The sequence below is a fragment of the Heptranchias perlo genome, chromosome 8, assembly GCF_035084215.1.
Source record: "Heptranchias perlo isolate sHepPer1 chromosome 8, sHepPer1.hap1, whole genome shotgun sequence".
NCBI classification, from domain to species: Eukaryota; Metazoa; Chordata; class Chondrichthyes; order Hexanchiformes; family Hexanchidae; genus Heptranchias; species Heptranchias perlo.
This window is the reverse complement of record NC_090332.1, coordinates 17950155-17975172: the sequence shown is the minus strand read 5'-3', so window position 1 is coordinate 17975172 and position 25018 is coordinate 17950155. Positions and strand designations below refer to the sequence as shown.

The 25018-nt window shown below is 44.1% G+C and overlaps 1 protein-coding gene across 1 annotated transcript in view; it reads right to left on the bottom strand.

The window, feature by feature from the left end:
- Positions 1–25018, bottom strand: part of LOC137324450 (ALK tyrosine kinase receptor-like) — a 693114-nt gene that overhangs the window by 189617 nt on the left and 478479 nt on the right. The window contains exons 8-10 of the mRNA XM_067988728.1: positions 23335–23435; positions 15987–16156; positions 2941–3035 (exon numbers count right to left, since the gene is read on the bottom strand). Coding sequence (XP_067844829.1) covers positions 2941–3035; positions 15987–16156; positions 23335–23435 — 366 coding nt within the window. The remainder of the gene's footprint in view (positions 1–2940; positions 3036–15986; positions 16157–23334; positions 23436–25018) is intronic.

The following is a 25018-nucleotide window of genomic DNA, read 5'->3' as shown; positions in this document are numbered from 1 at the left end:
GTCAATGCTAGGGAATGGAACATCTTGTACCTGTTTAATTTATTGCGGTCTGGTGGAATACGAAATAAACATGACTGACTGGCATAGTTTTTGTATTTCATGTTTCAATTAACAATTTATTATTGAGTCAATTTTCAGTTAGCCTTCATTTTCTAGATGCTAGCTTTATTCACTTTTTGTTGAATTACTATATTATTCTTCCCAAACAATAAATATAAAACTCAGCTGTAGATTACTACCCCCTGTTACTTTTGTTTTTCTTGTTCCTTGTCATTCATACACTCTTTTCTTGATCTGTCAATTGCTAAGAGGATCAGCTTTAATTAATTTTCACTGCCCATTCAACTTCATTCAATGCTACCCATGTTGCTTGTCAATCATAGGTCTCTCCAGTTTTGATAGGCTCTCTGTTTCCACAACTCCTGTCAGCAGTGCATCTATGAAATGACTTTTTTTCCTGTCTCAACATAAGTTATATTTTGATATAAAAACCTATACATTAATGTCCTATTATTTTCTGTTATACCTCATAACTAGTGGCCTAGGTTTCCCACTGCCAGCCACCTATAAGTCGGATAACTGGTAGTGGAAAATTGTCAGGAGTTCCATCCCCTTGGACCATAACCTATTTTTGTCTGCAGCATATTTTCCGGGGATGGGGACCAGTAACATAAGAAGCGCTCATCTCAATCAGGTAGGCACTTCATTTAAGTACTAATTTGGGGACAAAGACATCATCAGCACCATTTCTTGATGTTTGGGCATGCAGAACGTAGTTTCTAAAGGATGCCCATGTGAAATGGGAGTCCAGTATTGCAAGGACTTCAGCTGCGGTGATAGCTGATTTAAACGACACAGGTAAATACCATGGAATCTGCAATATTTTAGTTACAAATAAAACTGGCCATTTTTTCTTTTTTTTGTTTTGTTTTACTGGCACTTAGGTTGTCATGAATCTTGGTACCAAATGTTCATTTTTCACCAGTGGGTTCTCCGCTTGAAATCATTCCATTTCAGCAATTTGGAAGAACACAAGACGATAGAAGAAAAGCTGCAGAGGGATACCAGCCAAGGAAATCTGCACAAGGGGTGCTCTGTGCTCATCTGCTGGAACTCTCATACACGCATCTACAGGCAGAGATGGCCAGATCCTGTTTTGGCAGACAATTAGTGCATAGAGAGGCTCCTTTACCCAAAGCGAGCTGGGGCAGCACACCTGATGGCACCGCTAATATGTGTGAACTTCTGACTCAGCATAATGGTAGACGCTTCCTCAGAAACACCCCAATCATTGTATGTCATGCTCTCAGTGGCACTGCATGAAAGAAAGCAGCACTCCTTTTTTGTCTGCACCTGCCAAGATGCCACCAACCACATCTGCAGGCCCTGTCAAACATACCAGGCAATGACCGTGAGATACCATCTTCACAGATTCCGATCCAACTTTTCAGTTTTTGGCATGCAAGGGTTTATTTTACGAATCCATATCAGTGGCGGGGAGCCATGATGCATCAGCTTCACCTACTTATAATTTACAGGTCCCTTAGCCAATGCTACCATTGACAGTGATGGCATGAAAAATTGGATCTACAATTCTGCCAATGAAATGTGGGAGCCAGATTTAGGATTTCAGGGTTCCAGTTCAAGATGCCAGTTTCCTGGAATCCAAATTAAAGGAATGCAAGTGTAAAAGAGGCTCTAGGCACATGTGGCTTGGGAGACATCTTAACAAATTTCTGTTGAAGGTCAAGATATGCAACATCACCACATTAGCATTATTCCACAGTAAGGTTACATCTTCAATTTGTTCCAATAAATTTGTTATGCATGATTCATGTTGATTTGAATAATTGTTTTTACTTTTATTAAATATGCTTAAGCTTAAATTGCTTACTGCGCAATAAATGTTTTTTCTACTGTAGCTACCAAGCATACAAAAGTATATATCCCAGAAATATAATTTTGAACAAGCCAGTACATTTAAAGGCAGCAAAAGAGCAGACATTTAACCTGGCATTCAGTCAGGACTGGTTCTGAAATCAGGTCCCTGATGTGAAAGAACACAGTGCTAACTACTGCTCTATCCAGAGCCCAAAGATGACTTATTTCAACATGAGGTTCATGAGCTTTCAGACAGCTTTTCATTCTTCACCCAGCCACTCATCTGTTTTCCATTGGATGAATTCTATCTTTAACATTGAATGTGATCACACAGCAGGGAGATACCAACAAATATCCTTAAGATTTGAGTGCACTTTTTTTCATAATTTTGCTCAGAATATTTATTTTCTTTTACTCTTTAGAATTATTATGCTCATCAAGTTGAGGGATGTCAATCAATGGGGACAGAATCAGGCCAACAGAATAAAATGCTATCTATTCTTCCCCGTTAAAGGACCTTAGTCACAAACTCAGAACAGCATTCCTACTACTACTGGGTTATATTTCATTTTCCAATACTTGCCATCCCCATGGTATCTCTAAAAAGACTGACAACTTAGTGTCAAGTTGTACTGAATGATGGGCAGTTTTCTGCTATGGAGCCATGGGCGGAACTGGAATGAGACTTCCTATTTTACATAGCACTCTTACATCTGTAGACAAAGGAAACTTTTATACCATCAATACAAGTCCGTCACATTAATCAAACTCAGGCCCCTGAGATAATAGTATGGTGAACCCACTACACCACCCAGTATCCCCCCATGGTTCTCGGCATCTATGTGTGCTTATCTACATTTAAAATACTAACTGTGAAGAATCCCTGAGCAGTACATTTGCAATTGCCCCAAGTGCAGAAATAACCCTGGGATATGGCAGCGACTGAACCCGCCTCTCTCTTTATTCACAAAAGTTACATTCTGACACTATAACCTGTTAAGGATCCAATTTTATAAAACAGAAAAGAAAGTAACGTGCAAGTGTAATGATTATACTCACTTGCCAGATAACAGTCAAGGCTGAGAGTTACATTATCCAGTGCAATGACTGCACTTGACTCTTCAGTCCATCCAGTGTTCAGCTGCAGCCAGAACCTGTGAAAACCACAATTATCTGGATGAAACTGATGTTTTTGCTGCAATAAAATCTCAGGTCACACAAAGATCTTCAAAGGTCGGTGTCTCTATATTTTTGTAAAAAAAAGATCATCCGAGGATCAGAACAATGGGAAATGCAAAAGAAAATCAATTCTGCCTCACGCCAAAGTAACCAGTCCTCGTAGATCAGATAGAGAAATCATTTGATTAGTGCATTTTGATTTCCTACAGAAAATTATTATTTGGAAAGAAAGGCAGTCATATTCCAAAATAAAACAGCAATAAATGAACAAAACAAAGGTGTTTTTATGGTAATAATTGGTTAAAAAAAAACAGAAATCATCCAATAAGTCTTACAAAGCCCAGGTTCTAAAATGCATTACAAATGTTACAGTTTATGCTACAGAATTTTATTTGTTCTGGTAAAACATGAGCAGAACCTTTTGGTCTCCTTGCAGTATTAATAATCTCTCTGGGAACTCATCACATTAGGCATCATGAGAGCCAACCTACAGCCTACCATTGTAGAAAAAGGGAAACACAAAAAGGCCATTTGTCTCTAGGCATTATTCCCTTTTTGTCGGTTGATCCCAACTCCACCTACTCGTCCTTTCTCCATATCCCTCTTAAATATATCAGCACCAAATCTCCTCATCCTAATGGTCCACACACTCCATTTCTTGGGACATTAGGATAAGGATAAAAGGCCACAGATGCTTAATGCTTGGTCTCTGTCCACTTTGTAATCAATATGCATTTCCTGGAGTAGCCTCAGACTGAATGAAACAGGACAGAGTATGTAAATTTTATAAATGCTGCAGGGGTGATGGCGTAATATACCAGTATCATTTTACAGGGATCCTGCTTGGCATTCACCAGCAAAGAAGACCATCCAAGGAAACTGGGTGTTACAGGTTGCAGATGTGCCCCATCAAATCGCAAGATCTGTAGAGGGGCAGCCAGTAGCTCTCTGGGGCTTCCGCAAAAGGTAAATTTATTGATGTCGCAGGGATACACTGTGGTGCTGGGGGCTATTTGGCTGCCATTTCTGACAGCAGTCAGCAGGCCTCTATTTAACTGCCCGTTAATGCTGCTGTGGACCATTAAGGCATTTGCAGCTGGAGCACGAAGGGGAGTAGCGAAGAAGACATGAGAGAGCAGAAGCAAGTAGGAGGAGGTGGCCATGCCCATAGTGGGTCTTCAGGGAGCACTCCTCATACCGCAACTTCACCGCTTTTACTTCACCAAGGAGGCTATCACCTGGAGCCTCACACCAGGGCAAGGACAGGACTGCCTGTTGCTGTCAAAATTACTGCGGCCCTTAACATTTATGCAACATGCTCCTTCCAGGCTGCAGCATCGCCCAGTTTGCTGTGCACCGTTGTACGTGGGAGGTCACTGAGGCTCTCTACATCAGGAGGAGCACTTACATCACTTTTCCTATGGATACAGTGACACAGGATGAGAGAGCACTAGGCTTTGCCCACATTACAGGCTTCCCATTGGCGCAAGGTGCCATAGACTGCACCCACATTGTCTTTCGTTCACTCCATCGCCATCTTGGAATCTTTCTGAATGTACAGGGATTCCACTCCCTCAATGTCCAGCTTGTTTGTGACCACTGGCAGCGCATCATGCAGGTCTGTGTCTGGTTTCCTGGCAGCAGTCATGATTCATTCATCCTGCGCTAGTCCTCTGTGGCACCTTTATTCCAATCAGGCCGTCATGTCACAGGCTGGCAATTGGGCGGCAAGGTGTATCCCCATCAGACCATCGCTCGTGACCCCTGTCAAGAACCCGGGCACAGCCGCAGAGTTGGCTTACAACAAGAGCCGTGTTGGCACCAGAATCGTCATCGAGCAGACATTCAGTGTGCTCAAGCAACGCTTCCGCTGCCTGGACTGTTCAGGAGGAGCTTTGCAGAACAGCCCTGCCCATGTATCCAGATTTGTGGTCATCTGTTGCATGCTGCACAACTGCGCGATTATGAGGCACCAACTCTCACCACCACCTGGGGACCAAGTGCAGGAGGAAGAGCAGCACGAAGAGGAGGAAGAGCATGAGTAGCAGCGACCACCGGTGCCCCAATTGCTTTCCTTCAGTCCAGCCTTATGGGATTTGTCCTCAGTTGACTACAAATATTAACCACACCAAATCCAGAAAAAAAAATTAATCCAACAATTCAATTTTATACTTAACAGGAATAATTTAGAATTACCCTTGTTCAACCGTTTCCTGCCTCTCTTCTGTGCTCTTTTACCTATCCTGGTCCTGCTACGAATTGTATCCCTAGTAGCTGCAGCTTGGGAAGTGGAAGGCTGCTGAGTTTCCATTGAGGAAATTTCAGATGGCCGTGCTGGGTGACCTTGAGCACCTCTGGGCCTTGAGGGTCCGGCTGAAGACTGCAGCATCCCGGCGTGGGCTGGGGCAGTTATTTTTGCATTGCAGCCATCTCCTGGGAGCTAAGCTCCCTGCGAGCATGCAAAGAGGTCTGTACAGCGTGCATCCCACCCCCTACCCACCTGTTTTCAGGCGTGATCGAATTTCTAGGCCAATTTATTTTATTTTAGATTTATTGAGACATGATCAACAAGGTGCATGTTATTGCATTTGAACACTAATATGTGGTACAACAAAGAAACGTAATGTCAGGTCCTATCCATCATATCCATAATCCTTAGTTGTTGATCTCAGATGCCTCATTGTGGAGAAGCACCAAGCAGAGACCATTTCCCGACAGAGCAGTGAAAATCAGAGAGACTGATATCCTTGTGCCATTTTCATGCACTGCTTAGCAGCTGGTTTCAGAGCAACAGAAGTGGAGGTATAGGATTAGGTTCACAACCTTCCTGCTACCTCTCTTGCTGAAGATGATGTGTCAAGGAGAAAAACCCAACTGAAGTAGGGGAAAAATAACTTTTATTAACTAGGATTCTTACCCTGACAGAGCAAAGGAAAAAGAAGTGTTGATCAGCAAGCAATACAGAAGCTCATGAGAAGGTCAAGAGCACTGAGCCATAACACACTTCAAGCTGGAACCCATAAGTCATTCACAGAGCATTTTGAGCGTTGCCTTATTTACATCTAAATTTATACATAAGCCAGCTGTACAGTTTGATCATTAGACTCAATTATTTTTTCTTTAATGTGATAATTACCTCCTGAATTACAGAATGGCTGTTTCAGTACTGATTGTAGATGCTGGAGGTCAGTCAAGAACTGTTTGCATCAACAGATGTAGCACATAATATGTTAAATTCATGCTTTTGTAAAGCTAGGTGAACGTTTTGTTTGCAGTACTTGCTGGCATGGGAGAGAAGGTAAATGTCTTGTAATGTTGCACATCTTATGCCAATGCTGTATTAGATATCCTTGGCCTCTTCTGCTTTGCCTTCAGTTTTTCCTTTCAAGAGGAATTGTCTTCAAGGTTTCAATAATGAATTTCCGGCGACCAAAGAGTGTACTTGCCAAATAATTTTGGATACTACACACCCAGCCAAGAACTAAAAGAGCTGAACTGTTGACTTTGATGTGTGTTCTTTGCAATGCTTACAAGAATTCCACTCCAGGAATCATACAGAGTACAAAAGGGACATTTTGTGCTCCCACCAGCAGTTTAAGTACATGCAAGGTGAAGGGAGGTGAAAAATTAGGGTTAGAAGCTGAGAGTACAAAATACATCAGTAGCACACTGCACAGAATTTTCCAACTGCGAAGAACTGGGAAAGCAGGAATGGGCCGCAGTCGACCTCTGTTATTCACACAAATTAAGGGGATACACCTCGACTTGCTTCTTTCGGTGGTTTGCTGCACCAGCACTATATCATCGCTCTGCTCAGTCACCAGACGTGTATTCCAGGTCTTGTTAATGCTGTGTCTCCCTAAATTTGGGGACTTTCTTTGGGTTAACTTTTTTTTCCTTTTACTTTCCACCCCCGCCCTTCCCCACAACCCCCTTCACACCTTTTGCTCTTTTTACCACTTACCATTTAAGGGTGTTTCGTTGTGATTTGAAACAGTGCCCATTGGTAAGATGGGTATTCCTTTTGGAATTTCTCTTGCCCTCAGGGTGCTAAAGGACAAGAGGAAGTTCCAGAACAATGATTAGGGGTAGGCCTGTCTATACTTAATATGGACTGTACAGGCCCACCATTATATAGGACATAGGAACATAGGAACAGGAGTAGGCCATTCAGCCCCTCGTGCCTGCTCCGCCATTTGATAAGATCATGGCTTATCTGTGATCTAACTCCATATACCTGCCTTTGGCCTATATCCCTTAATACCTCTGGTTGCCAAAAAGCTATCTATCTCACATTTAAATTTAGTAATTGAGCTAGTATCAATTGCCATTTGCGGAAGAGAGTTCCAAACTTCTACCACCCTTTGTGTGTAGAAATGTTTTCTAATCTCACTCCTGAAAGGTCTGGCTCTAATTTTTAGACTGTGCCCCCTACTCCTAGAATCTCCAACCAGCGGAAATAGTTTCTCTCTATCCACCCTATCTGTTCCCCTTAATATCTTATAAACTTCGATCAGATCACCTCTTAACCTTCTAAACTCTAGAGAATACAACCTCAGTTTGTGTAATCTCTCCTCGTATCTTAACCCTTGAAGTCCAAGTATCATTCTAGTAAACCTACGCTGCACTCCCTCCAAGGCCAATATGTCCTTCCGAAGGTGCGGTGCCCAGAACTGCTCACAGTACTCCAGGTGTGGTCTAACCAGGGTTTTGTATAGCTGCAGCATAACTTCTGCCCCCTTGTACTCTAGTCCTCTAGATATAAAGGCCAGCATTCCATTAGACTTCTTGATTATTTTCTGCACCTGTTCATGACACTTCAATGATCTATGTACCTGAACCCCTAAGTCCCTTTGGACATCCACAGTTTTTAACTTTTTACCATTTAGAAAGTACCCTGTTCTATCCTTTCTTGATCCAAAGTGGATGACCTCACATTTGCCTACATTGAATTCCATTTGCCACAGTTTTGCCCATTCACCTAATCTATCAATATCCCTTTGCAATTTTATGTTTTCATCTACACTGCTTACAATGCCACCAATCTTTGTGTCATCAGCAAACTTAGATATGAGACTTTCTATGCCTTCATCTAAGTCGTTAATAAATATTGTGAATAATTGAGGCCCCAAGACAGATTCCTGCAGGACTCCACTAGTCATGTAGGTGGGTCCATAAATCACATCATAGCAACGTAGGAACAGGAGTAGGCCATTCAGCCCCCTGAGCCTGTTCCGCCATTCAATTAGATCATGGCTGATCAGTATCCTAACTCCGTTTACCTGCCTTGACTCCATATCCCTTAATACCTGTGGCTACCACAAATCTATCAATCTCAGATTTAAAATTATTAATTGATTTAGTATCTACTGCTTTTTATGGGAGAGAATTTCCTAACTTCTCTCCTGAATGGCCTGGCTCTGATTTTAAGGTTATGTCCCCTTGTCCTAGGCTCCCCACCAACAGAAAAAGTTTCTTTATCTATCCTATCAATTCCTTTCAAAATCCTAATAACCTCAATCAAATCACTCCTTAACCTTCTATATTTCAGGGAATACAAGCCTAGTTTATGTAATCGCTCCTCATAATTTAACCCTTGGAGCCCTGGTAACATTCTGGTGAATCTGCGCTGCACTCCTTCCAAGGCCATTATATCCTTTCTCAGGTGCAGTGCACAGAACTGTGCACAGTACTCCAGATGTGGTCTAACCAGGGCTTTGTATAGCTGTAGCAAAACTTCCTCCCCTTTATATTCTAGCCCTCTAGAGATAAAGGCTAACATTCCATTAGCCTTTTTGATTTTTTTTTTGTACCTGGCCACTATATTTTAGTAATCAGTGTACATGGACCCTTAAATCTCTTTGGACCTCCGCTGCTCCTAGCTTTTCACCATTTAAAATATATTCGGATCCAAAATGGATGACCTTACACTTACTTACCTGCGTTGAAATCCATCTGCCACAGTTTTGCCCAGAGCTCCATGGGCATGTTAGTAGAGGTGGTTGAGGGGGTGGTGAGGGACCAAGCTTGTAGAAAACGGTACAATGCCGAGTGCTGATGCCATGTGAGATGATACCACTCAGGCTGGAAGTGGACTCCTCCATACATTCAGCCATGATGGTGAAACTCCTTGGCAGGACTTCCATTACCATGTACAATTGTTCGTGTGAGGCCTGCAGCTTTTTTCTCATTGCTGGGCTCCTTAAGTTCGCATCTCAGAGCTGGGAGAGGACCTTGCCCTCCAGCGAGCTTTCTCCTGGTCTGTCTCTGCCACCAGTACCTACTCCTCCGCATTAGTATTAGGTGCATCACCATGTGCAAATCCCACTACCTCACTTTCTAGACCACTCGCGGTGACAATCTCTAGGCTAGTACTTGGGACTGATGGAGTGCGTGATGGTGCCTCCTCAGACAGATTCTCCTCCTCTTCTTCAGGGAGCTCTGGCTATTGAGAAGAACCTAGAGGAAAGGGAAAAGGGACAAGAGTTGGAATGGCATTGGGAAGCTGCACTGTTGCAGAAGACAAGCATCACAATATATAAGGTAGTCAAACTGGTTGAATGTGCGTGTTTCCAGTACTTAATATAAAGAGGTACAACTAATTGTCAGAGACCCTGTTCAGTGCAGCCCCAAGCCTTGAAATGCCCGCTGTGAATAGCTCTGGCAGGCCCACAAATTTCTATGGGTTGCTGCTCCAGCTCGCGGAGGATCATGAGGTTTAGCGGTCCTTCAATGGTCTTGGTTCTCTCATGCGCCATTTCATCCTGTAGAAAGAGAGAGCGAGAGTTAGAGAATGGCTACTGAAAAGGAGAGTGCAGATGTGTGGGGCTTGTGCTGGTAGTGCATATGCTGAGAGGCAGAAGAAGCAAGATGCAAACAGGATGACGCAGTGTTGAACGGGAAGCAAGTGTTTAGAGTGTGATGTGAGGAAGGAGTCTGAAGAGAAGTTGCTGATTCTGCAAAAACCAGCAAGTGAGAGGAGAATGCATCTAGTGGCTGGCGTGAAAGGAACAAGCAAGAGGTGAGTGTGTGTATGTAATGAGAATGAGGTAGTGTGGTACGGCCTTGTGCTGAGTGGTGAAGGAAATGATGGAGGGAAGGGAATTGTTGGGAGTGATGGGTGATGGAGGGGGGTAAAGGACTGCTGACATATATTGCAGAAAGAGAAGAATAAATCAAGAGTTACTCACCCTTGCTGCTCTAGTGAGGACACTAAAGCACCTTCTGCACTGAATCCAGGTCCTGGAAGTAACACTCTTGGAGGTGCCAACCTCTGAAATCTCTCTCTATGCCTGGTGGACATGTGTTTGGCAACCCTCCTGGCACTGCTGGGGAACAGGAGTTCCCTCCACGCCCTCACCTTTTCCACAAGCACCTCCAGTGAGGCTTCTGAGAACTTGGGGGCTTGCCTGCGACTCATTTCATAGATGATTCTTCTTCCAACACCTTGGAAATGAAAGAAGCTGCAAGGGAATGCAACTTCGCTTCAAGAGGTGCATTCCCATTTTAAACAGGTTGTTTCCCCTGGCTGGAGAGTCCAGAACTAAGGGGCGTAGTCTCAGGATAAGGGGTCGGCCATTTAAGGCTGAGATGAGGAGGAATTTCTTCACTCAGAGAGTCGTGAATCTTTGGAATTCTCCACCCCAGAGTGCTGTGGATGCTGAGTCATTGAGAATATCCAAGGCTCAGATAAATAGATTTTTGGACTCTAGGGGAATCAAGGGATATGGGGATCGGGTGGGAAAGTGGAGTTGAGGTCGAAGATCAGCCATGATCTTATTGAATGGTGGAGCAGGCTCGAGGGGCCTTATGGCTTACTCCTGCTCCTATTTCTTTTGTTATTATGTTCTTAAATAAGCCTCGGGCTGATCCGGCAGGAATTGCTACCTGAAAGTGGATGGGTTTCCAGCCGGATCAGCCAATTCAGTGGAAAACCAGCCAGTGAGATTATAATGAAGTCCTGGAGTTAAAATACCCCAAGTCTGTTTTTGGCTGCAACAGGTGAGTTTTAAATTGAAACTAAAACTTACCTGATCTGGAGTTAAAACTGGGGCCCTGGAAACTACTCTGAAATAAGCAACTGTTCGTGCAACATTTGTCAGTGATCCAGACAATTAAAGAGATTGGCATGCAGTTTAAAGCAGACTTGGGCTTTATTCCTGACCCACTGATACAGCACTAGTTTCCAATGTTTGAAATCCCACACTGGTACAAATTAATAATATCTTTGGCAAAAATATTTCAATATCACAGGGATCCCATATCGTGACTAAATGCCCAAAATGGATGAAACACTGATAAATAAAGTCCAGCACTGTTTTTACTGTCATTATAATAAAATATACACTTGCCATAGGATTCTCCATAGTCAACTGTGAATTAGCTCTTGATAAATTTGTGTCAATTGAATCACAATTATATGGAAATTAATTAAATTAAAAATAAATAAAAGTGAATGATTTGCAGAATATGATCTAATCTAATGAACTCAAATGGTGATTACAACCACTTGGTAATCTCTCACAGTTTATTATGTCACCAAGGTGTGGAACAGACTTTTAAACAGAGCAGTGGAGGCAAAACCCTGGAATTATTTAAGTACCAACTGGATGCTACATTGGGGCGACATTAGGATGCTTCTGGATGGATGAGTTGAGATGGGCCGAATGGCCTTCCTCATCCATAATTATCTTGTAATCAGTCCCAGGCATCCAATATTGTATATCTAAATGATTGGAATACCTTAATTAGATTACAGCCTTGTAGCCACTCCCAAGTATCATTAGTCTTTAAGCAACCCTTGAATTAGATTGTTGCTTTGTAATCACCCCTAGATATCGATTATTCTCTATATGTATCACCTGAACCCTTCTGTGACAAAGTCTGTGTTACTTGTTTCCTTAATTTTAATCTCCAAATGGTGTCTTTGACATTAAAGTCATTGAATTAAATTGCATGACCAGTGAGTAAATTCAGGCTCAGTCTCTCTAATTTTAGTAGCAAAATTTCTTCACGATTAAAACAGAAAATGCTAGTCGCAAAAAGAGAAAAAAAGCAGAACAGCACCAAGGGCACAGACTCCCCTATCTGCAATGTGTCCTGATGAAGGACCTCCTCTCCTAAGAGACACAGACAGGCCTACCCAACATCACCACCAGAAAATTGAGGTTAGGGTAAAGTCCGAAGCTATCAAAGTTAATGTTCCGCCTGACCCCATCATGTTTTGCCAGCATTTGTTGTTTCAATTTCAGATCTGATTTGCAGACTTTCTGCGTTTTCAATATCTTCCATTTTCTTGTCTCTTCCTTGGGTTGCTTCTTAGATTACCCTAACTACTCACAAATTTTTTGGTTCTCTTCTGCCGTTAATTTATTTAACGCCTCTTTCCAATGCTTAATGTAAAGATCACCTCAGTCATCTTACAATCTCCTGCTTTTCTTTTGAGCAGTTTACAGGTCATTCCACTAATTCTTCCTCTCTGTGTTTATACGTTTCCCTCCTCCTCCCTGTTGTTCTGACTCACATTAACTTTGTTCTCTTCATGGATGCTGAATGACCTGCTGTGTGTTTCCAGCATTTTCTGTTTTTGATTCCAGCACTTCCAGTTTTCTACTTTTTATTTACTATGTTTTGTGAAGTCTTTCTCATCGTATCATAGTATGTTACAGCACAGGAGGCCATTGGGCTCATCGTCCCTGTGTCGGCTCTTTGAAAGAGCTATTCAATTAGTCCCACTTCCCTGCTCTTTCCCCATAGTCCTGTAAATTTTTTTCCTTCCCATGTTTATCCAAATTCCTTTAGAAAGTTATTACTGAATCTGCTTCCACCACCCTTTCAGGCAGTGCATTCCAGATCATTACAACTCTCCGTGTAAAAAAATGTTTCCTCATGTCGCTTCTGCTCCTTTTGCCAATCACCTTAAATCTGTGTCCTTTGGTTACCGACCCAGCTGCCACTGGAAATAGTTTCTCCTTATTTACTCTATCAAAACCGTTCATGATTTTGAACAGCTCTTTCAAATTTCCTTTGATTAATTATGTAATGTTTGATACATTGCCACATTATGGTAATCAGAAAGTTGCATGAGATATTAGGGGTAATTTTCCTGTCATCCCTGCAACTGGATGCTGGTCAGGTGCAGTGCACCCAAACTCAGCTTAGCTATCTGGATTTGTGGGTTCAGCTCTTTAAATGGCCCCAAAGCTCCCCCAGCATAGGCCTATCCACTGGCAGGGCCTAGCACCTAGACGTGGAGGAGGAAAGCCTGCCACTGCTGCAGCCATGAGGACCCTGCAGCAACGGCACTGGTCTCCAGTACTTTCAAGTAAACATTGTATATTGCTTGGGTGTCAGCCTTGGCTCAGTGTTAGCACTCTCACCTCTGAGTCAGATGGTTGTGGGATCAAGTCCCACTCCAGAGACTTAAACACATCGGGGTGGCGGGTTCGCGGTGGGGGGGGTCTATTGGGCGCGTGGGTAACGCGCCCGGTGAAATCAGTCTGCCCCGCGTGCAATCGCAGGCTAATTGGATCCACTTACCTCTTGTTCCGGGTTTCGTGCTGGTAAGCTGCGCAGCGGGCGGACTGCGCATGCGCAGTAAGATCTGTCAGCTGGAGGAGCTCTATTTAAAGGGGCAGTCCTCCACTGACTGATGCTGCAAGAAATAGGAAAAATTATAGCATGGAGCAGCCCAGGGGGAAGGCTGCTCCCAGGTTAATGATGCCTCACTCTAGCTCTTATTGGATGGGGTGAGGAGGAGGGGGAGGACAGAGATCTTCCCCCCGGCGGGCGGGAGGAAGCGGCCTGCCTCTGCCACCAAGAAGGCCTGGCTCGAGGTGGCAGAGGAGGTCACCTGCACCACCAACATATCGCGCACCTGCATACAGTGCAGGAGGCGCTTCAATGATCTAAGTAGGTTAGCCAAAGTGAGTACACTTACTCATTCCCCTACACTCCGTCTGCCACATCACCGCCTCCACCCCACACCTCCTTCTGCACTGCCAACACTACTCTGTTCACATCACCCCTCACACCCACTCAAACCTCATCCTCATCTTACCTGCACTTACTCACCTCGCCAGTACTCATCCCGCCACTACCACTCAACCCAATCCTCATACAATCTCACGGCTCTATCTAATACTCACCCTCTCATGCATCTCTTTCACAGTCAGCCTCACTCAACCTGCCACTACCTGTGCTGCAGCCACAGGGCATGCATCACATATGTGCAGTAGGAAGCGTAAGGCAAACATGTTGTGAGCATGAAGGGGATGCACAAGGGTGTTTGAGGGTTTGTCATGGTTTTTACTTATATTTATTTTCTGATCAACTCACATTACATATTATATTGACGCCACTACTGCCACGTCTTTGCGAATCTTGTCTGGTTTGTGCAATGATGCCCTTTCCTGAGGATCACAATGAAGACCCACAACTGATGCCACCCACTGTGTCACTGCAGAGTGGGTGTAGGTGTATTTGCAGGGCTTTTTTGTGCAGACGACTGAGAGACGTCGGTGATGTCCCCGGTGGCATCCTGGAAGGATGCGGAGGAGAAGTTGTTGAGGTAAGAAGATGGTGCTCGAGCCAGCTGGGAGCAGCTCAGCATGAAGGAGGCTGCAGATGTCCACGTCTACATGTCGAGTGACTATGAGCCTCAGTGTCCACTGCTGCTCAGAGAGGTCCAGGGAGCTGAGCCTCAGCCTGTGGCGAGGGTAGTGCCCTCTATGACGCATCTCTCTCTGCTGTTGCCCTCCCTCCTGCTGTGCAGGTGGATGTGTCACAGCACTGTGTTGTGGAGCTCCACGTGTCAGAGGTGGATGGCGTGGATGGCGAGGCTGGTGATGCTGTTCGTCCTCCGAGGAGGTCATGACTGCAGCTACGGCGGCCCCCATCCGGAAGATGTACATCTGAGGGGGTCCGCAAGGTAGGTAAATGTGTCTGGACACCGGGGTAAGTGTGCAAGTTGGTGAATTTTATTGTTAGGAGGAGGGTGGTGGAGGCAAAACTTTGTCCAAAGTGACAGAGTGGCCTCCTGCAATGAGTGAGGGTCTCCCCCCGCCCCACCTGTCAAATCGACCTTTGCAGCTGTCACAGGCTGATGGCTGCAATACATCCATTTCAACTGGGAGTGTTTCCCCCAGTACGGGAAACAGTCCCAGTTGTTTGTAAAATCCTAACCCTCCTAAAATATCTCATTAATCAGGTCTGTAAACGATCTGAAATACCAAGATAAATAGCTTAAGCGGCACCCCGCTGGCTTTAATTGCCGCGGGAGTCCTACATGCGGGGGCTGCGCGCGCGTGTCAGTGCGTCTGTGGGAAACCCGGAAGTGGGCGGGTTGGAGCCGGGCTCCCGACCCACCCCGGGAATCCCCGATTTTCGGAGTCCCCCCGCCAGGAATGCACCCGATCGCGGGTGCTAAAATCATGCCCATAATCTAGGCTGGCACTTCTGCGCAGTACTGAGGGAGTGCTGCAGTGTCATTGGCGCTGTCTTTCGGATGAGATATTAAACTGAGGCCCGTCTTAGGACATAAAAGATTCCACAGCATTATTTGAAGAAGAGCAGGGCAGCATTCCCCAGTGTCTTGGCCAAGATTTATCCCTCAACCAACACCTCAAATTGACTATCTGGTCATTTCATTCATTACTGTTTGAGGGAGCTTGCTGTGTGCAAATTGGCTGCCGCATTTCCTACATTATAACAGTGACTAAGCTTCAAAAGTACTTAACTGGTTGTAAAGTGCTTTGGGACTTCCTGAGGTTATGAAAGGCGCTATATAAATGCAAGTCTTTTTTTATATATATAATGAATAGACACAGTAACTGTAATCCAAAGTGCACAGCACCATGTACAGTTCCTCAGCCGAGTAAGAGTGTCAAGACCATTTCCCACATGCAGAGAGGAACAGAACACTATACCTGTCAGACACATCAGGCAGCAGTAACGTAGTCTTTTGCCAGCTTCCTGAGCCAGTAGTATTTGCGAATTCCCACAGCTTTCTGACATACTCCTGATCAGTCTTATTTTCCACAACCAAGAAGGAAAGGCTTCCCATCAGTGTACCATAAAAACATAAAGACATACGGACCTGCATATAAAAATACACACACACACAATCAGAGTCCATGTTTAAATTCACACAATATGCAAACTATATCCCAGTTTTTCCTCTCCCATCGGGAGTTGGGGTAAATTTGGGCAAAGTCCACCAGAACTGTGTTTCACTGGGACCAAGACCTGAGCATCCGAATTTCCTCTTGGGCCTTAATGGAGGTGCGCATGTGGAAGCCCGCTATTGGGCCTAGGCACGAAGGCAACATAAAGTATGAGAGCTTCCCTGGCCTTAAACGCAACAGTAACTTTAAAGTGGCAGGCACAACGGAAGCCCTATATAAGTAATTTTGATTTTTGTGGCTTTGAGGTGATGTAGAACATTGTATTTTAAAGCAGGTATCAGCTGAAGAATTTGAGAGAATGTTGAAATCTATTTTAGCCAGCCAGAAGCTGCATTTTGCATTTATGTGCTCTTATCATTTATTTACATGTGCCACCTCCTGTGAATGTGTGCATGCTGTTGTGCTAGGGCTGTGATAGCAGCAGTACCCACGGGAGTCTGGGTAGTCCTCCAGTCTGCCTTGGAGGAAGCTGGTAAGAGGGCGTGCCAAGGTGATAAGCAATGGAGGAATAGGGAAAACAAGGATAGGTGTGAAGAATGACGGTATGGCAATAGGAGGATGCTGATTTGATGGTGGGGGCTTCTCTTTTTATTACAGTCATCAAGAGAACTGCATGTGGAGGCTTGTTTGACATCCTCCTTCTCTAAGAGAGGATCCTCCTCAAGAGGTAGAGCTCTCTCCAGCCATTCATGCCTCAAGTGACATTAATTTGCTGACATAAGGGATTGAAACACAGATGACATGGAGCAAAAGGCATCTTTCGTGAGGTATCTTATAGGCAGCTCCTTGTAAGAAAACTGAAGTAACCTTGGCTAAATGACAAAAATGACAATACTTCAAAAGTACAGTAATTAATTGGCTGTGGAGTGCTTTGGGGTGTCCTGAGGATGTAAAAGGCCCTTTTTAAATGCAAATTCTTTCTTTCTTTTGCAATCTAATGATAAATGTCCTGCGTTGAAAAGCCATTAAAAACCTAAACCTAAACCTTGTCCTTTATGATGGAAGTAAAGCAGACAAATTCCCTGCTGGAATCACAGAGAGAAAAAATACCAAGGACCTGGTTTACAACAAGGTTTGAGCCAGTGGAGTGAGGGAAGAGGCAGTTAATCTGAAGTATATATTAGACAGTCACAATATTACCCGTGGGTTGGAGATTTACATGTGGAGTCTGAATAAATGAGGAAAAGTAAACTCTAAATGAAATGTCCCTAACTGGCTCAATTAAATAATTAACAATTAATTAACAATTAAATAAATTTTCCCCTATGTATTAATTATACCAATTTTCATTATTTCCCTTCTCAGCTAATATTAGCTAACAAAATATTAGCCTGTCAAGTGCTGTTGCCACCAAGCCTAATGCCTGCAGTATTGGAGTATTACTGAACGGTAATTTAGTGAGTGCCATTTAGCCCTGCCCCCCATTTTTTGGAGCGTTGCAATTTTGTAGACTGCTACAATTAGTGAGCTTAGTTGCTGGCAGCCATTTCATGCCTTGGCTTCAGTAAGTCCCCAAATTGTACATAAAAATATTTAAATGAAGAGCTAACACAATTTTGTAGCTTGTGTCAGATTTTCTTTCCTGCCCTTGTGCAACCACTTGGAATGGGGGCAAGGGAAGCTCCACTTGCAAAGGACTTCTTAAAATGCCACCAGCTATGTCTTTTTAAAATTTTTGCATTGTTTGCAGTAACTTTATAGTACTGAGTTGCTTTTATTGTACTCCAGATGGGGTCTGACCAAGGCTCTATACAACTGAAGCACTTATGTATTCCAACCCCCTTGAAATAAAGGCCAACATTCCATTAGCCTTTTTGTTTACTTTTTGTACCTGTGCACTATCTTTTAGTGATTCGTGTTCATGGACACCTACATCCCTTTTGTCCTCCACAGTTCCTAGTTTCTTGCCATTTAGGAAATGTTCTGATTTATCATTCCTGGATCCAAAGTAACAGAACTTGGCAGAATTGAGAGGGCAGCCCAGTAGAACCTCGGCTACCCAACCCCCTGCCCGTTGGAGGCTCACACTGCATTCTCAGTCTGTCAGCCCATTCTTGGCTGGATTTTTAAGTATAAAATATGCTTTAATATTGTAGTTGCTGATTGTACACTTATTCTCCAACTAAGACAACTGTAATTAATTAGAATGTTTACAATCGGATAACACGAGTAAAGTAATTAGCTTCTTAAGCACAAAAGTTAAAACACAGATGACTTAATTAGCTGCTCTGTTTTACTGGATTTTCAAATTTCAGCTTGGATTGTCTTAGAAAAAAGCCTCAGAAATAAGCTTTCTAGTATAATAAACCCCAGGAAAAAAAAATGCATTTTTCAATTACATAACTAAATTTATGCTTTGTTTGTTCAAAGCAATTACAGCTACCCATTCTTTCTCTCTTGACATATGGGGCATGATTTTTACCTGGAGCCGGGAACTCAGCGGATGGGTAGATAATAGCATGGGAGACCACGAAGTAAAGTGAGCGTGTTGGAATCTGCGATCGCAACTAAATTGAAGGCACTTAATTTTCCTTCCGGGTTTCGCGTCTCCAAGCTGTGCAGCGGTTGTACTGTGCACTCACATGACACGATCTGAAGTCCACTATTTAAAGGGCCAATGCAAAATGGATTTGGGAGGAGAAATGAGGAAGAGAAGCTAAGGATTCAAAGAGAGCATAGGCAGCACCCAGGTTCATAGATGCTTCACTTGAAATACTGCTGGTTGCAGTGAGAACCAAGAGGTCATCTACTCAAGTGATTAGAGGAAGTAACCTGGTTTAGCCACCAAGAAGGCATGGCTGGAGGTGGCAGAAGAGGTGAGCAGCACGAGCACGGTGCTCAGGTCTTGGCGGCAGTGCAGGAAGCATTTTAGTGACCTACCTGGTTAGGAAAAGTGAGTACATTTGCTGATTCACCCACATCCTGTGTTGTGCAAGAGCCCCCCTCCCTCTCGCTCTGTGTTGGCATGCCTACTCCATCACATCATTCCTCACACCCACTTAAGTTTCAGAATCAACCATCCTTCACTTTCTATGCACTTCTTCACCTCCCCATTTATGCACCCACTACTGCCACTCACCCAATCCTGACAAATAATCCAGCTCACAGATGCGGAAGCAGCAGCAATGGAGAGAAGTTGGACCTTTGCATGCCTATCCGTCGGAGATAGAGAGACTGGCAACCTGCAGATGGCTGGTGACAGAACTTTAACATCTTTCACACACGTGACGAATTGATTTTGTCAATGAACTGTTCCAGACCTCAGTATGGTCAGTGGAAAGATTGTTAATTTTCCTATGAATAATTAATATCGGCTTCTGTTGACTTCCAGGTTCATCATGCCTTCAAGACGAAAGTGCCAAAATGGAAGAAATTCCTTCTGAGGGTGCACTGTCCATGACATACACCCATGCACCAGTGCAGATACTGGCACTTTGGTGGGTGATGTTAGACAGTTGGTTGGGTTGTCACCTGGTGATTCACCACTCACAAGTGTGCACGAGCAGATACTGGTGACAGGGGCAGCTGTAGAGAGTCCGCGTCAAGGGGCGCACTCCTCTCCAAGCTCTGCTCAGCTGGACACAGAAGCTAAGCCCCGGGGGCCGTCGTTGAGAATGAGAATCATAGAGGTCCAGCTGCACCACTGCGTGGTACTGGAAATAGCAGAGAGGATGGAGGAATCCAACTTCATCACTGGTGGATTGGTGGTGCAGGTAAGTATGGGAATGTCTGCGATGGAGAGAATGGTAGCCTCCATTGAGCTTCAAGCACGGTTCTCAAATGAGTCCATGCAGGCCATGACAACGGACGTGCGGACTCTGGATGCCAACATGTCTGTCACCTTGAACAGACAAATAGATACTTTAGTCGCTTATAGGTGCAGGTCCATCAGTCTCTGTTGGGGCCCTCAAAAGGCTCCAAAGCCCAGAGGTTGTAGGCCGAGAGCATCTCAGTAGTCAGGGCAGGGATCTGAGCAACCTGCCACTACTTCTGCTGAAGCCACAGGGGATGCACCATGTAGAGGCGGTAGAAAGAGAAAAGTTAGGCAATTGTAATTCACCAAGTGTATGCACAAAGGTCTTTGACGAGCTATCATGTTGTTAATTTATATTTTTTTTATGGCACATTAAATTTAATCATTATCACCACCACTGCCACGTCTTGACCATTGACGAGTCCCTTTTGTGAATTCGCCCTTTCATGTGCTTCGTCATGAACGTCAAGACGTGATACCACCCAATGGGCGCGTGTGCAATGGATGTACGCATAGTTGAAGGACTGTTTTGTGCAAAGTTGGGGGGTTGGTTGGTGCTGGTGGTGGTGGTTGTTCCAGGTGACCTGAGTATTTCAAAGTCTTCAATTTGCACATCTCATTATGAGAACCTGTTAGAGATGAGGGAATCCCAGGCATCACAGGTAGCAATGTACGCTGCTGCTCTGGCGATGGGTTCCCCATCTTCATTTTCCTCGTCCCCCTCCTCATCTTCAATGTTGCCATCAGATGAGGATGCTTGATGAGCGCATTCGACCTCCTCCACCTGGAACCCTCTCTGCTGTGCTGTGTTGTGCAGGACATAGCACACAACAATTATTCTGCACACCCTTGCTGGCGAGTACTGAAGGGCTCCCCCAGATCTATTCATGCACCTGAAACGTATCTTCAACATTCCAATGGCTTGCTCAATGACAGACCTGATGGTCATGTGGGTCTCGTTGTACCACTGCTGTGCCTCATTGGTGGGGTTTCTCACAGGTGTCATGAACCATGACAGCAGGGGGTATCCCTCGTCTCCAAGGAGCCAACCCTTAAGTCTGTCTTCTGTGTGGAAGAGGTCCGGGATGTTGGACTCGCGCAAAATGAATGAATCATAACAGCTGCCAGGGAATCTGGCGCACACCTGCAGAAATCTCCTCCGGTGGTCGCAAACCAGCTGTGCATTGATGGACTGATAGCCCTTTTGATTTATGACCTGTCCTGGCTCATGTGGAGGTCCTCGGATTGCTACGTGTGTGCAATCGATTTCACCCTGCACCCGTGGGAAGCCAGCCAGAGAGTTGAAACCCACTGCCCTCTCAATCTGGCTGATGACATCGCGGGGGAAGTTGATGTGGTCGGGTGCCCTGGCAAACAAGTCATCTGTCACCTGTCGTAGACACTTATGTGCAGATGACTAAGCCACCCTGGAGACGTCACCAGTGGCACCCTGAAATTGAGGGCAGTGGTGACTTTAACTGCGACGGCCAATACGTGGCCACCAGCTCTTCCGGAAGGAGGTGAAAAATGTCTGCGACCACCTGCCGACTCAATCTGAGCCTGCATAGGCATTGCTGCTCAGAGAGGTCCAGGAAGTTCAGCCTCTGCCTGTAGACCCTTTCACGTGGTTAGTGTCTCCTGCAACCTCGGTCCCTCCGTTGGTCCCCTCTCTAAGTTAAGTACCTAAAGTGTTTCAAGTACCTGAATTGTCTCTTTAAATATCGGCCCGCCCTCTTTAAGTGATGGCGGGACTTCCAGGTTCTGTTATGTTCCATCAAAGGACTAAATTTAAATAATTGATCAACAGTAGTGAGGCCTTTGCATGCCAGTAGTGCCACTTTATCGTCACACCGAAATAGCCAGTTGTGAAATTGGGTGTTCCCTAACTTGGGTGCTTGTGGCTGTGGACCCAATGTTCTGATGCCTGCCAGCTTCCACTAGCAATGAAGTCTCAGATAATGTATCCTATACTGTTTTTTCCTCGAATAAATCAATACTACAACTTGATTAATAAATAAATATAAAGATTCTACTCTATCCATATATACAGTGGAAGATGAACATTGTTTGTGCTTGTCAAACGTTGTCACTGCAGCTGGGATGCTTTCCGGGCCCATAGCCTTTGCTGTATCTAGTGCCCTCAGCCATTTCTTATTATCACGTAGACCAAACCTAATTGGCTGGACATTGGTATGAATGATGGTGAGGACCTTATGAAGTGGCTGAGTAGGATCGTCCACTAGGCACTTTTGGCTGAAGACGCTAGCGATCACTCCCTTGCACTCACATGCTGGGCCCCATTATGGTTCACGATGAGGATGCTTTTGGAGGCTGTCCCTCCTATTAGATGCCTGCTTGTTCATCACCATTATTGACTGGATGTGGGAGGGCTATAGAACTTTCCTTTGATCCATTTGTTGTGGGACTGCTTAGCGCTGCCTATAACGCGCTGCCTATAACCTGCTGCCTTTGGTGTTTAGCATGAGGTAGCCCTGTATTGTAGTTTCCCTAGGTTGGTGCCTCTTTCTAAGGTATGCTCGGTGCTGCTCTTGGCATGCCCTTCTATACTGGTCATTGAATCAGGGTTGATCGCTCAGCTTGATGGAGATAGAGGAGTGAGGGATGTGTAAGGCCATGAGGTTACAGGTTGTGGTGATATACAATTTTGCTGATGATGATTGACCATGTCTCATGGATGCCCAATTTTGAGCTGCTAAGTCTGGTCCGTATTCTGTCCCTATAAAAAAAAGTCCTCTGACTTACCATGAGCAACATCATGGGAGGTGCACTAATATATTATATATGCATGTAACTGTGCTACTTGTGTACGTACTTGGGTGTGTTTGTGTGCGTGTGTTAAAGAGATGGAAATAATAATTGGAAGAATAGCTGATCCAAGTGGAACCGCACTATCACTTTTGTCTTCAAACACGTTGGTTTTCAAGCATCATTATAACCTTACAGAAATATATTCCAACCAAAATTCTTGTAAGGAAGGGTTTTAAATGCACAATAGTCGATTTTTATTAAACAAAAAGAATGTTTTTGTCTCTTTGATGCACTCTAATCTTTCTAGATTGTGGAGTACTTCTGTTGATCAATTATTCTAAAAAGAAGTTATTTATATGACAGCTTATTTAGACATCAGTTATCTACAGCTCATGGCTGACTAGACTACACTGGCCAATTACTTCTCTGGATGGAAAGGTGATGTATCTTGGATGAGGAATTCATGGAAGTAAGACTTCCTGGAGCATTTCTATTATGTAACCCTGTATGTAATGGTTAGGAAACATTGTGAAGAACCTCTGGGTAAAATAGAAGCAGTGTACTTGCCTCACAGGGAGAGTTCCTAATAGGAGTTGGAAAAATCACACTTCTCAACTCATTGAAATCGGCTATCAGAGATTCTCTGGTGTTGAGGAACAGGGCATGACCTGAAGAAAAAAACAAAAATTTAAAAAATGTAAATATAACCTCGGCAGGTAGAACAATGCATCAGATGATTTGTTTACCTTTAAAAGCTTATTATGACTGAAATGCAGGTTTCAAGATAATATCCTTTCTTATGGCAGCTACTGTTTCTCATTACAATTGTGCTGCTTTCAACCCAAGTAGCTTTGACTACTCTAAACAGCAAAATTGATCTCTTGCAAAATTGGTGTGTGCAGCAGACGCATGGCTAGTTACTAAAAGATGTGGAGATGAATATGAACACAGCTTAAGAAACTCCCATGAGAATGATTCTGAAGATAAACTGGCAATCTTGGTTTTGCTATCTATACAGTAAAGTCCTGTATTGCTGATAAACCTGCTACAAACAGTGCTGTGCAGAACCTAACAATAAGTAATCTCCCTCAATATAAGACTCAGCTTGGTTGAGCTTTGTAAGGAACGAATGTTTGATGGGAACACACTTAAACATAACATAAGAACATAAGAAATAGGAGCAGTAGTAGGCCATACGGCCCCTCGTGCCTGCTTCGCCATTCAATAAGATCATGGTTGATCTTCGACCTCAACTTCACTTTCCCGTCCGATCCCCATACCCCTTGATTCCCTTAGATTCCAAAAATCTATCGCTCTCAGTCTTGAATATACTCAACGACTGAGCATCCACAGCCCTCTGGGGTAGAAAATTCCAAAGATTCACAACCCTCTTAAGTGAAGAAATTCCTCCTCATCTCAGTCCTAAATGTCAGACCCCTTATCCTGAGACTATGCCCCCTAGTTCTAGACTCTCTAGCCAGGGAAACATCCTCTCAGTATCAACCCCGTCAAGCCCTCTTAGAATTTTATATGTTTCAATGAGATCACCTTTCATTCTTCTAAACTCCAGAGAGTATAGACCCATTCTATTCAATCTCTCCTCATAGGACAACCCTCTCATCCCAGAAATCAATCTAGTGAACCTTCAGTGCACTGCCTCGAAGGCAGGTATATCCTTCCTTAGGTAAGGAGACCAAAATTGCACACAGTACTCCAGATGTGATCTCACCAAAGCCCTGTACAATTGCAGCAAGACTTCCTTACTTTTGTACTCCAACCCCCTTGCAATAAAGGCTAACATGCCATTTGCTTTCCTAATTGCTTGCTGTACCTACATGTTAGCTTTTTGTGTTTTGTGTACAAGAACACCCAAATTCCTCTGAACATCAACATTTAATAGTTTCCCACCTTTTGAAAAATATTCCATTTTTCTAGTTTTCCTACCAAAATGAATAACCTCACATTTCCCCACATTATACTCCATCTGCCACCTTCTTGCCCACTCACTTAAACTGCCTATACCCTTTGCAGAATCTTTGCTTCCTCCTCACAGCTTACTTTCCCACCTAGCTTTGTATCATCAGTAAACTTGGATACATTACACTTGGTCCCTTCACCTAAGTCATTAATATAGATTGTAAATAGCTGAGGCCCAAGCACCGATCCCTGAGGCACCCCATTAGTTACAATCTGCCAACCCAAAAATGACCTGTTTATTCCTACTCTCTGTTTTCTGTCTGTTAACCAATCC